At 37.3% G+C, this 14,743-nt stretch overlaps 1 protein-coding gene across 2 annotated transcripts in view; it reads right to left on the bottom strand.

Annotated features, from left to right (window-relative positions):
• HNF4G (hepatocyte nuclear factor 4 gamma) overlaps window positions 1-14,743 on the bottom strand; it is a 62,247-nt gene that overhangs the window by 19,410 nt on the left and 28,094 nt on the right. The window contains exon 1 of one of the 2 annotated variants that reach the window (XM_076329524.1): window positions 1,175-1,315. The exons of the other annotated variant lie outside the window; for it this stretch is intronic. Coding sequence (XP_076185639.1) covers window positions 1,175-1,292 — 118 coding nt within the window. The 5' untranslated portion in view covers window positions 1,293-1,315. Of the gene's footprint in view, window positions 1-1,174; window positions 1,316-14,743 lie in introns of those variants that run through there. 2 annotated transcript variants of the gene reach the window in all.

Consider the following 14,743-nt stretch of genomic DNA (forward strand, 5'->3'; position numbering starts at 1 on the left):
TGCTGTTCAGCAAAAAAAAAAAGACCAATGAAATCACCCCTATTAGAACAAAAAGCAGAGGAATCATCTAAAAGTTACATAATCATTGTTGATAGCTTCAAAATCACTTAGGGCATAAAGGTCTGTTTTTTCTTCCTAAATCAATAACCAAATCTACCTTTCTGTTTACTAAGCTTGCTGTAAAGTAACATCAGAAATTCAGATAAAATGTCAAGCCCAACAATAAAAAGTAACTTAGGTTCTATATGGCAGGAATATGTGGAAATGCAGGTGCTAAGTATTTTTCCTGCAAATCACTAAATATTTGTTCTGCCTTTTAAAAATACATACTACAATAGATCTATGAATTATACTTTATGCTACAATAAAACAATTTTTTAAGTATATTAGAAGATTTGGAAAGCCATTTTAGAGTAGTTTAATTTGCCTGATACTTTTCTTCACTTTAATAGACTGACATTTTCTTTGGTTTTTTTGGTCAGTACTCAATGATGGCAGAATGAAATGGTGTGCTTCCTATTTCAAGCATAACTTATTGATACAATTTCTCAAAAATTTATTGCATTAAAAATTCCACCTAAAGTTAAAGTGTTACATTAGTCAAGCGCAAATAGTTTTTCACAGCTAAACATTAGCCTCTAGAAAACCAATGTGATTTTTTAAAAAAGTCACTCTAGTTCATATATACACATACCTAGAAAGGCTAGATTAACACTTAAATAAATAAAATATTAGTCCAACAATTAGAAACTAGCCATCAAGAAACAGTAGCTAATTTTTTTCACAAGCCTCTGGACAATTTTGTCCTGTCCTTCCAAATGTTATATATGAAATATACTTTCCTGTCCAAACTGTCAATACTAGTTATTCATTTGTCTTACAGTAAATAAAACAACTGCTGAATACACCATTTTCTTCCTTTGATTAACTGACTGGTGACAGTACAGTTCAGTTACTTTACTACATATAGCCTCTCTTTTATTTTCCTTAATGTTAAAGAATTATAATGTTATTAACTTAGAGTTAGTGATGAAGTGTAAAAGAGCAGATTTGTAGTTTGAAAACAACCTCCAAATGCTCCATTAATAAAACATTTAGCTAACACCTTATAGCATTACTAAACTTCACTTTTTCTGTTAACTGGCTTGATTTTGCATCACAGAGCAGAACTCACCATTGCCATTATACAGAATCTGCATAGTTTCGAACTCCAGTGCCGTATACGTCGGATCTAAAACTTCACTGTAGTTTGCCATTTCCATGTCTAGTATTTGTTCTGAGAGCCTCATCATTGAATGCAAAACCAGTGAAAAAGCTGCTCAAATGTACAACCTTCCCATTCTGTTTCACAGTGATTGATAATCCAAAGTTAACTATAACAGTGTCACTTACGTGCTGCAATGGGAGGAGCTGGAAAACTGCTTCTGCATGCTATATTCTACCTGTTTGGTTTTTTTTTTTTCTTTTATGATACAGTGCAACCCTTCTGATAATCTTGGAATGCTTTATGGAATAACCTTATCAGGAGTTGTACTGGTTCCAGTTCTTGAGTGAACCCAAGGACATGCAGGAAGCTTCCTATCTCCTATGCCCTGCTACACATCTTGTTGTCAATGTATGGTATAAACAGTCCTAAACAAACCCATCCGGTTGTTCTATGTAATGAGACTGTAGGTTCATACGCCATTTTGCTCTCTCTCTTCAGAACAAGAAGGAAGTGTGATACGATTATGGACTATCCTCATACCCAAAACATCCATCATCATATTTTAAAAGGCAGCTGCAAAACCTCCCATTTTTACCACTGTTAGCGTTCTTTAACAGCGGCAATGAGCTGGCTGTGTAGGCACGCTTAACCGAGGCCTCAAGCAACACAAGCTCTGCGGCAAGAAAGGCCAGTTTATAGATCCCCTCCATCACATACTGTGTTGCTGCGATGGCTCTAGGCAGTGGACCTTGCACACTCTCAGAAGGTGGCTTCCTGCTCCAACTCTTCTTCACACAAGATGTGACGGCAGCATATTGTTTTCAAGCACCATTCAGATGCACAAGGAAAAAAAATCATTCACCTTCTCTGAAAAGAAGAATCTCTGGGAGGTCCACTGCTCCTCAGTTGGTACACATGGCATGTACAAACCCAGTTAAAAACCCTCCTGTAAAGCCGCTTGAATCTGTGCAAGATAGCTGAATTTCACTTGCAAATCAGGTGGTTTTATATGCTGGATAGCAGAATTTCAAATGTTATTACTTCTCAAAAAATTCTTTACAGAAGACTACCCTTTACACTGCTGACCAACAGTTACATTAAAGATTACATATATAGGAAAACTGTCCAGTTTATGTTTAATTAGCAGGAGCCAATAAATGTATATAGAGCATTGAAATGCTTATTTGAATGGAAAGAGTGCCTGCAGCTGCTGTTCAGTAAAGGTAGCTGCGAAATGGCACCATAAAAAACTCCTTGATTAAAAAAAAAACAAAAAAAGAAAAGCAACTGGTGACAGACAAGCTACTGATGAAAAAGGAAAATTTATAGGAAAAGACCTAGAAAAAAAGCATTCCAAAATTCATCCTTCTAATTTCCAAGTCCCCAGGGCTACCACAAATCATCTTGTCTTCTTGTGGACGCATGGATGCAGTCTCAGGCCAGTTCTCCTCCTGGCCCCAGTGGAGTCCAGTGGCCTAATTATGACAACAGGATTCTTGTATAAGTGGCTATCACAGAGCTATCCCCAAACCGAAGAGCATTTCTGATCATGGTACTGCTTGCACAAATTCTTTGCAGATTTTGGAGGGTCTCCACAGGGGCTGTCCTTTTCAACCTACTGCTATTCCTTTTCCTTTAAGCCACTCATTCATTATTATATTCAATGAGATATCAAAAACCTGCAAAAGTTACTACTTAAAAAAGGGCAAACCTATAATGCCTTCATATGAATAACACATTTGTAAATGACCAATGTAACTACAAATACTTCCTGTACACTACAGAAGACAAATAATATATGGGAATTTTATAAGATATTTAAGTTTATGACTGAAATGATAGAATATTTCATGCCTACAATCATGGAAAAAATTCTACTCAAAGTATCAATTCACAGTGCTGGAAGTGTACAAAGGTTCACTGTCTTTCACCATAGCTAATATTTTTTTCTTTTTCTTAAAGAAGCATACTAAGTATCTTTGTAAATTAAGATTGATGAAACGCTATTTGTTGACAGCCCATATTTGTTTAGGAGATCACAGTAGTTTCATCACAAGATGGAATCATTTTATACTGTCTGATGGTTCATTTTGAAAAGGTTCTTCAGTAGCAGAATTTGTTGTATTTGCTACAACAATTTGTTGTATTTGTATAGTGTTTGCTACAAAACTAGTTACTAGTTACATGACAAATGATTCATTGCATTAAATATGCTATTTAAAATAACATACAAAGGTTTACATGTTAACTAGAATTATCTATTGTTCCTTAGTGCATAAGTTTTGATAAGATTTTCTATAAATAATCTCTGTTTTTTTCATACCAAAATTGTATGCTGCACGAATACAAACTATCTAAGACTAGCTGAGTTTTACTTCAAAACTCCAGTCCCCAAAACACTCTGGCATATGAGTAACTTTAAAATAAGGGAATTAATGTAAGATGGAAGATATCATGTATGACATGATCAAATCCTGCTATTCCCACCGCTGTTAGCAGAACTTCTTCAGTGCTGCCAAAACAGGCCCCTCAGTGACTACTAAAGAGAGGGAATGAATTGACCCTTCATAGTTCTGTCATATAAAAACTCATTTCAATTGATTTTTTAATATGGAAAAATGTACACTGTAGGAAAGCCATTCTTTATACTACTTTTTTCATGTTTTGCTAAGGAAACTTCTTGCAGTCAAATCTTGCATTCATAAAAATCTGCTTTCTGGGGGATTTTTGGCATCATGAAGTAAATCATGAACAATTAATGTATACAAAATGACTACTGTAAAATATTAATATGCTTTCTTTCTGCCTTAGGTGGATCAGAATGCAGTCCTGAAATTAGAGCCATTGAGGAAATAAGCTGAAGATGAACAGCTTTTGGTCCTATGTCAGTCCAAGCTTTACAAAGTTTACTAGTATTCAGACCTCCACACAGCAGATTTCTTTTCATATTGGACACCTGCGCTGTTTTTCAAATTCTGAATGACCTTGCAGCTTGTAGTATGAGATGTTCTTTCAAATTCTAAGTCAAGTAATCTACTACTGACAGCCAAGAAATATTAGCCTTAGGTAAGCAGAAGTTTTAAAATTGTATAATTAGTCAAACTGCGAAACGCTCCTTTCAGATAAGTGATACTGTGAAGTTGAGTGAGAAATCACTTTTCAAAATAAATTTTGCAGTAATTGTGAAGAAAGAGAAAGCTACTCAATAATGGTTTTGTTCATGTGGTTTTGTTGGGTTTTTTCTTTAAATCTGATGACCTCACAATCACATACAGAAAGCATTCCTATCTTATCTTTAAAACTATTAACTCTGTTAATAAGCTCTCCATATTAAATGTAATCATTCCTTCTGATTGTGGTATAAAATAGAACACAAGCTAATAAAATCAAGGTTGTTTCCATAAAAGTCTTCCTGAAAATAGAAACAAATCTCAAACTACTATTACTACTGAAAACAGTTTTGGTTTTCTTTTTCTTTTTTGTTTTTATAAGTAGCAATATGTCCTTTTATTATTCCAGCTTAGTAAGAAATGTAGGTTCCTATAAGAAAGTCTTTATTAAAAGTTTGGTTGGGTTTTCTTCTTGTTTCCTATGTGTTCTATGTAAGGAATACATCTTCACAGTACTTCTTTGTTTTGCAAGTACAGTGAGTTGTGGTGGACATACTTGGAAGGCATCCTATTTTTGTCAATAAGCTGGCATATATATCCAGTACGTTGATAAAACACACATTTTTCTATGTCTCTCCTCCCATTTTCTGGCACACATGTGAGATGGGGTACGCAGGGAGTCTGTACTAACCAAGCCTAATGGCACCACAGGAGCTGAGCCAGAATGTCACCTTACTACAGTAAACTCAGCCAAAGATCTCCAAGTTAGAGAGTTTATTTGCCAAAAGCTTGCTACCCAGGAAGCGGTGTGCAAATTTCCGCATGCCCGCAGGGAATCTCATCTTTGGTTTACAAAGACACATGCCCATGTAATACCAGAGACTGAGTGTCCCTCTCCTGTAACACACCCTCAGCGCCAGGGAGAACACTGCCAGTCACCGTCACATCAGCTCTGCTGCCACCCACCCCCAAGTATTTCATAAATGGTCCATGAGTAATGACTGGGAAATGTTTGCTTGTATTCCAAAACATAAATTTATGACGTGTTTGACATGAAAACATTTGTAACACTGTAGTATTACTTTATTTGATAGAGATCGCTGGCTTTTTATTTTTTAAATAAAAATGTTAGAGTTGGATCAGATCTAAAAATTAGTGATAAAATCTAAATGTGTATTACCAAACTTCTTAGACTTCTTGGAAAATAAATAGCCTTTTGTGCTTAAGACCTAAATACCATGATGGAAACATGGCTACAGTCCTCTACAACTCTAAAACATTACAGCAAGTCTCTTAACATTGTCATGGCCCCCTCCTCCCCCCAAAAAAAAAAGTTCAGAGCCAAACAAGGACAAAGTTGCCTTTGAGCTGGTTAATGTTAAAGGATTTTTCAGTACAATTTGTGAATCATGAGAATAAATGCACAGCACAACAACTGCTTCCAGTAAGATGATCAAAGGCACCATCTCATACAGACTTCTCAAACCCAGCATCAACTTATCAGCTTTACCGAGTAAATTTATGGCACTTGGATGCTTCTATGCCTTTTCATTTTGCATCTTCCTTTTGACTTTGTCCTAAAAATATAGTGGTTCAATAAAACACCAGAAAAGCAAAGCCAGTACCAGAACTGAGTAACAGGGTTTCATGGCACACTTATTAGGCAAGGTGGTAAGATTAGCTGCAACAAATCATGCCAGGTGAAACATAAGTACAAATCTTTGTGGGAAATCTAGGCTAAGCCTGTTTCCATTACACACATTTTTAGACACTTAGACCACCCCAGGCATTCTATAAAAATGAGATTCTTGCACATATTGAATCTGCCCCTTTTTTCATTTGAATTGGTGATTCATTATGTTGAGCTCCACTGTATCATACAGCAAAAATACATAGCTTTCTTTAATAAGTTATGATGAGGGGTTTTGTTTTTTTTTTTTTTAATTTTGGCCTAACATGGAACAGACCATTACTGCAAACTCTGAATTGTCTTTGTATTTATGCTTTCGGCTTCATAAAGTATCTGTCTTGCGGAACACTGGGCTACAACTTCAACAGCCATGAATATGAACAAACACAGAAAACAAAGAACATGCCTGGCTCCTGACTTGTCAAACACTATGGACCTGCCCTACTTAGCATGTTTTGCAAGCTGTAAATATTGCCAAAATAGTTATGAAGATGTCAATGACTAGTCTACATCAGAGTTTCAAAGCTGAGTAGGAGATTTAACACTCCAACTTCTATGAAGTGCAATTTACAGTTTTAATCTCATATCCACTAGGGTCTTTGCCCTGTCTGTACTTGAGGGGAAATATCAAAGGAATATGAAAGCTCTAAAATATTTTGAGCCTGAATAATAGTTGCTGCGGGATAATTTTGAAGATAATTTACAATGGCTGAGGATATCACCTAGATCCTCCCTCCCTATTCCAAATATCATTCTCTGCAGCTTATTCTAAAAGGATAAATGATTTATTCACTTGACCTACCACATTGTCATTGAGGGGATATGCTACTAGCATAGCAACGGTAATATAATGGTGCCATATGCAAAGGGAAGATGTTACATCCACTACTTAAGGTCAAGGTAAACAAAGCTATCTGGTTTATCTGATTTTATTTATCACTTACACATGTGCACATACATCAGTGAGTGCCTTGGGTGGCATCTCACAAAGTACAAGACACATTCCAGTTCGCAAACCCTTAGTTGCACTTTAACAGAAAGGTGTGTTTTGAGGATGATTCTCATATTGCATTCACCCACACTCTGCACAGACCAAAATTATTAAGGTAATATCTTCTGCATTTTCCAGATGTGCTGTGCTACTTTCTGTCAATGGTTTAGTGAAACCAGTGGTGTATCTGTGTGTGGTAGTCCTTCAGCTGCACTCTCCAGCCCTTGATTACCTACCAGAATCAGGAAGATTTTTTGCTATTGTTATTATTTCACTTCTTTATTATTCTCATGTTGCAGTGAATTTCTTCAACTAAGGAGAGCTGGATTACACCTATAATAATTATGTCAGCAGCTAATACTTAAAAACTTTCTTCTGAGATTTCTCAGCCTTCAACTTAGCATAGGGGTTTTGGACAACCTTTCACCAAATAATACCACTGCTGAAGAGTAGGAAATAGTCCAGGAAAAGCCATCTCATAGCCAAGAGGTCATATAGGGACCACTGCACATAGGCCACCACGAAATGTCAACTCGTAGCTGTGCAACTGCGCTGACGGAGAGCAGTGTGTCTGGGTGATGGAAGAGTCAAGGCCATGATGGTGCCTGTTGAAGCAGCACATTTCTAAGGGAAGATTTAGAGGGATAACTAATGGTGAAGTAGAAGCCTGATGACAGTCAGAACACAGCATGCCAGGTACAGGGGTTAGGAGGTAAAGACTGAGAACACAGAGTAGTTATATTCCTTTATCAAGCTTTTCCAGGAGGCTGTCCACAGTAGGCTGCAACACATGTAGATATCAAATGTTATGCAGATTTTAAATCTTGGTTTATATATACATATGTAAGTGTATAAGTATGTGTATGTGTATATATGTACACACAGGAATTTATTTTCAGTGTTTTTGTGACAGCTGGATTTGCCTCCTGAATTATCATTGAGTATACCTACAAAAATGGATTTGACAGGGGCAAGCTCTCCCTCCTACATACTGAATCCTAGTAATTCTTGATGTATTGTCCATGGGCAGATTCTCTCCATGAGCTAGTAGTAAATCTGTATTTTGCCACTTCAATACATTCCTGTGCTTGCTTTGTATCCAGATTAACAGTAAATTTGCTAACCCTATCTGGGGTTAGCAGGCACTATTAGAAAATTGTGCATTTTCATGAGGAGGAAGGATAAAAAATAGGATACTTTTGCTTTTTTACATAGCAACAGATAAGGTTTACTGTTAGGCATGTGAATTACTGTTAGGCAGAATTTAGTATTTAATATTTCTATTTTAACTTAATATTCTTCAGTTCATTTTATTCTTTAAAACTCACAATAGCCATGCAGTGTTGCCAGTTTAGAGAGCTTAAAGGATTTTTGTAGCATAGAGTTTTGTGGTGAGATTTGCTGAGTTACAGTTAAATGACTGGAGTCACTTGTTAATTATTTGCTTAAATCAGGTAACTTATTATTTTCTGATACACACAGGAAAATTAATCAGAGACTTGTCCTGGAGAGCAGAATGAAATGAAAAGAGGAAAGAGTTCAGGTGTAAGATAAAACCAAACCATCATGATATTAATAAGCAAGACTAAACACTCTTGCTCAGTCATGCCCAGGTGATTAGTAATTCCTTAATGAGCCTCCTTGGCAGGTTTTTATGCAAACTTGCTCATAAACAATGTTTTATATAGCCAGTTAGATAAATTTTACTTACAATTTATCCACATTTATCTTGAGAAATACCATATAATGAGATTTATTATTTTTTTCACAGATAAACACCCTGGCCTTTGTCATACACAATAAAAGAGTTCAAAAAAAAGGTTAACCAGTATCAAGGCAAGGTTTGTTTGGGGTTTTTTTTCAGCTTGCCTAGAATCTTTCTTTTCTGTGTGATGAATTAATCGCAGAAAGTCTTCTAATTTTTATATTCTATCCCCTGCTAAACGAGTTATATATTCTACATAATGTTTCAAAACAAACTCAGTACACTTCTGCCCATGTTAGTGACTATATAACTCTTGGACCTACGTAAAAGGCTAATTAAATAACTGAATAGTCAGACAAGTCCCATTATTTTCAGTTACTCTGTCTAAAATTAAAATTTTTAACTAGAGTCTAAACTGACTCATCACATTCCTGCAGAAAGAACGTTGTGTCAACACACTTGGCTTAACTCTTACAAGACACTGGCACGGTTATGCTTAGCTTGACAACTCTCATTTTTATTGTTAAGAAAATCAGATAACGAGAAGTTCAGAGCATGTTAAAGACTATGAGTTTAAACTGAAAGTATGGCAAAGGGACAGAAAATTCAAAATACTACCCAAATAAAGGAACAACATGAAAGTATAAAGGCATATATTCTGTTTCAATGATATTTTGGATCAGCTCTCTAAAGTATCAAAATAACTCGATTTTATGGATCAAATAAATACGAAGATTTTTAGAACAACTCATGTCCTGGGGAGGCATGCATGTAAAATACCCTGATTTTTAAAGGGATACTTTTCCCTCTGAGAACAATAATATATGATGGGATTGAGTACTGCTGAAAATCTAGCTTGTAAAGCCTATCAAAACCAACAATCCAAAGCTTCTAAAAATCCTAAACTGGGCCAAGGAAACCATTACACTAGGTCATAAACCAAGAAATTTCACATTAAAATTCTTACATTATTTTTCTTAAGACAACAAAGTCATTCTTGGTTTCAGTAAACATGAAATGACAACAGTATCTCCTTGAAAATACAAACAACAGGGCTGTCCTAAGAACCGGGGAGGCCCTGGACACTTGATAACTTTATGGGCAGAGGTATCTGCATTGTAAATGCAGTAAATTCAGATCCCAGTACACATAAAACAGAATCCTCTGGAGAAGGACCTTAAGTCTATTCTTTGCTGTCACATACAGATCCGCTCTGCAATTGGCCAGTGGTTATCTCTTAATTTTAACACATGCTAGGTGTATTCCCAGGTAGGAATAAAACATTAGCTACTGTGACCTCCAAGAAATACAGAGATATCTGCTCCCAACAGATTTCTAACAGTGATTTTAACAAGATCAAAATCAGTATAAGTCCCTTTTAATAGCTGATGATAAATATTAGAAAAATAAGGTGGGCTGCATCTCTCTGATTAATAAAGCCAGAACACTGATCAAGCTGAGCAGGAAAAAAATCACTCACATGGACACTACGAGAGAAGCAGTCCTGCAAAGTTGTCTTAGTCTCTATCTTAAGAGCAGGTAAGAGGAAGCTTTGAGAAATCGTCATAGGAGCAGTTATGAGTAAAAACACAATGCAAATCATCAAGATCCAATCTGAAAAATTATGTGTAGCTGCAATAATGTAGGTTACATGATCAGTTCTACTTTAAATATTATAGATAACAGCTGTGTCTGGGTGGGTTTTCTAGACATCAGCAATATTAATGTGGCCATATTCCTTGTTTTTAATATATTCATGTAGGTAGGCTCCATCATTTTATCCAAGAACCTTGTAGTCAGTAACATTATCTCCATATCTGTGAGAGAGGGCCAAACTATATTCCTCTTTTTATGAACAGAGAACTGAGGCAAAGGACAACTAAACTGGGACTCAAGTTTACGACACTTGAGTCCACGTGCCTACAGTATAGTCATCTGCATGTAAACTAGATGCCTAACTCCCTTTGTATGCAATGATCAGAAACAGGCACTTCTAAACAGATTTATCAAACCTATCTTTGATAGTAAGTTGAACTGAATCACTTCTCAAAACACTCATTTCTTTGCACTGGTTGTCTAACCAAAGTGCTCACACAAATACAACTGACACCTAGAGTTAGGTGAGGTCAATCTATGCAAATGACTCCCCAAAATCAGAGAAGAGAGCTGAAGGTGGAGACCCTGGATGGAGACCTACTCCTGCACTATCCTATCCCCCTGAGCACTTTCTCAAAACTGAAAATATCATATAACCCACCTGCTACAGGTTATAAATGCCAGAAAAAAACCATCTTTATCACATTTTAAAACAAATTCAAAATATTGTTATACTCCTAGTTCACATAACGGATGTTTACTCCAGCTTAGACATGTTTCAGAGGGCCTGAGCTTCAGGAAGAGAGTCATCCAACTTAACACGTGTGCAATCATAAAATGATGGACAGTATACCAAGCGAGGATTAACAGAATCAGACCCAGGTATCTCTGTGTTTGATAAAAATGGAGATACATGTAATATAATCCAAAAATAAGCTAGGTGAAGAACATTCCTCATAACAGAAAGTGACAAAGCAAATGTTAAGTTACCGTACATAAATGTGGGACAGCTGTCCTGCACAGTCTCACCTGCAGTCCCGGTTTGTGAATGCATACCCAAAATCCCTGGAGGACAGGCCTCTATAATTTCCTCTGGAAGGTACACCAAGCATGCACACAGGCTCAGAGCCTAGCTGATACCCCCTGTGTCCTGGGGAACCAGAAATACAAGGCACGCGGAGGACACAGGTCACTTCCCCACCCTGCTGGGACACTATTCAAGTGCATCTCCTGGGGCCAGGACTGTGATGCACTTATCCCACAGTCTAGCTACAGCCACAGGAACAGCTTTCCACTCGAAGTTAGGCTGCCTTATGAAAGCTACACTCTATGTTGAACAAAAGAGAAATCACAGCTAATCTGCTAAATTTGTCTCACAGGACACACAAAAGTTGTTGCACTCCAAGGTTTTGGTGAGTTTTCAAAACAACGCAGTAAAGATATACATCTTTTCATCTGATTAAGAAGAAAAAGCTGTAAACTGTACTCTCTACTGATTCAATGCCCTGACACCACCTAAAACTGATTCAACTTCCAGATAACATTGCTTTAATTAGACACATGAGAAAATATCTAAGGTGACAGTCCACTTTGACCAATAAGTTCTGTAAATAAATCAGCATTTAAAACGCATTAGTACTTGAATTCCCCTAGATGATTTGCGAGACTGGCAAAAGTAACTTCCTGTGAAAAGTTAGTCTTTCAACTTCCAAAAAGAAGCAAAATCACAGTAGAAAAGAATGTCCTAATCAGAAAGAACTGCAGAACAAATTTGTTTAGGAATCAGGAAGGCTGAGTCAGTAGTGGTGGTATGCAAGGAAACAAAGATGACTTCACTTAGACAGGCGATGAAAAGGTCACTACTGGGTGTATCCTAACCATTTATATTAAGGTTTTATTACAGATACGACAAATTAGTCAGTTGAAAACTTTCAAAATCTGCAGGTGAGTGGAAAAAATAGGGGTAACAGGATTTTCTTTTTTAGGTGATGTAAGGTCTAGAGTTGGAGGCACTGTTGTAGTAGACTGTCTGTTACACCTAGCAGCAACAGCACAACCTCTGCACCAAAGAGACTGTCAATGTTGGCTGTTTGAAGTAGATGTCCTGCTTGGTCTAATAAAAATGCAACTTCTTGCTAAAACTTGGCCTTGCCTGGGCATTTTAATAAGTACAACTAAAACACTGAAACTTCTTTGTTATGCTTTTTTTTTTACATATAATAAATGTTAGGGATAGGAAACACGATAAATATTATCTATATGAAGATTGATGTGACTTGTCTCATTTGATCTGCATAACGTTCTTGGGGAAAAAAAGATGAAACAAAACTACAGCATTGCTGTCTACTGTTGTCTTGGAAGGAATAGTTAAAAAAAAAAATCTGAAATCCAACCATTCCTAGGAAGTGTGGCAGAAAAAATTACTTTGGGACCCCAAAATCTTCAGAATCACTGAATCCTAAAAAGACATAAAGACACATTCTTTGTTGTAAGCAGTTTTATTTTACGTAAATGAAGTCATATTTTTCATTTGTTGGGAGAGAAAAGCGATGAGAAGACTCAGAGGTGAAACAGGACACTGGGTTCTTTGCTACTTTCCGAGACTGAAGAGAATTAAAGTGACTAAAGTAGTATTGTAGCAGATTGCTGTGCTATATTGTTTTGAAGAGAAGAAGGAAGGAAAAGGAAAAGGAAAAGGAAAATAAAAAATAAAAAGAAAAAGAAAAAGGAAAAGGAAAAGGAAAAAGAAAAGGAAAAGGAAAAGGAAAAGGAAAAGGAAAAGGAAAAGGAAAAGGAAAAAGAAAAGGAAAAGGAAAAGGAAAAGGAAAAGGAAAAGGAAAAGGAAAAGGAAAAGGAAAAGGAAAAAAGAAAAAGGAAAAAAAAAAGAAAAAGAAAAAGAAGACAAGAGAATAATAATGAAAAAAAAAAATTACTGTCTTGATATTATTTCCTGAAGGGGACCTGAATACAAAATTCAGTCAAGAAAGAAGAGATCCAGAAGTGAACTAAAAGGCTGGGCATTTGCATGACACTCAATAATCAGTTTTATGAGTCTAAAAGGAGAACCATATGAAATACCACTATGGACATGAGGAATCCTGAATACATTCTTAATCCTTAATTTCAAGGACCTCAGGAGATCATCTAGTTCAACTTCCTCCTCAATGCAGGTCGGACCAGGTTGCTAAGGGCTTTATCCAGTCATATCTTGAAATACTTTGAAGGATGGAGACTGCCCAGCCTCTCTGGGCACCCTATTCCTCTGCTGGACCTGGTCTCCCCTGGTCCTTGGCATGGGGATTTTTCTCCTCACATCCAGTCTGAAATTCTCCTGTTTCAACTTACGTCCATAGTCTCTTGTCCTCCCACCTGCACCACAGTGAAAAGACTGGCTCCATATTTTCACAAACCGCCTTGAGGTACCAGAGGCTGTTGTGAGGCCCCCTCCCCCAAAGCCATCTCATCTCCGGGCTGAAACAGCTCTGGTCCATTAGCTTCTCCTCAACTGGGCAGGTGTTGCAGCCCCTGACCATCTTGGTGGCCCTCCACTGAACTTCCTTTAGTTTATCCGTGTCTTTCTTGGAAGGAAGAAGGGAGCGGGGTGGGGGGTGGAGGGGGAGGAGGCAAAACTGGATGCACTGTTTTAGATGCCATCTAACAAGTGCAAAGTAAAGGGGGATAATCATTTCCCTTGATCCTACTAATACAGCTCAGGATGCTGTTGGCCCTCTGCTTCTGGGACACACTGCTGGCTTATGCTCTGCTTGCTGTCTGCCAAGACCCCTTGGTTCTTCTCAGCAGAGCTTCTCTGCAGCCAGTCCCCTAATTCTCCCCCCAGTACAGGATTGTTCCCCAAGTGTCCTCCAGTTTCTCAATTCCCAATTGAATTTTTATTCTCTAAGAATCACAATACCTTTCTAGCCTCCTCTGGCTAAATTACTACAGCATTCTCTATTTTTTAGATGTATACATAAATTAAGTTACTATGATGGACTTGGTTTGAAAAGATTGACTTATGACTTAGCTGTCTCAAACAGTTTTAATTAAAATACTGCCATATCTGTTCACTTAGCCAGAATAAGAAGTCAGCCAGTTGCTTCCACCAGTACTTCTGGACACATTTTGTAGAGCCAGCAGAACTCATCTACACCTCCTGCTATCTGTCATTCATCCGACAGTGAACGGCATTTCTGCTTCCCTCTGCACGAGGGGGGGGGTTAAAAGCTGCCATTACAGCTGGAATTAAGGAGCACTAATGGCTAGCCAGCCATGTTCAGGGCGTGAGAATGTACATCTTACAGAAGGAGACTAAAAGGAGTTGGTTTGCCCATCTCAGGGAAGTGAAAAGTGAGAGGGAGTTTATTCTACAAATAAATCATGCACGGTAAACATCGCAGGGGGAAAAAATTATTTAGACAATAAAACAATGCTGCCATAAGAACAA

Source organism: Aptenodytes patagonicus, chromosome 2, assembly GCF_965638725.1.
Source record: "Aptenodytes patagonicus chromosome 2, bAptPat1.pri.cur, whole genome shotgun sequence".
Taxonomy (NCBI): domain Eukaryota; kingdom Metazoa; phylum Chordata; class Aves; order Sphenisciformes; family Spheniscidae; genus Aptenodytes; species Aptenodytes patagonicus.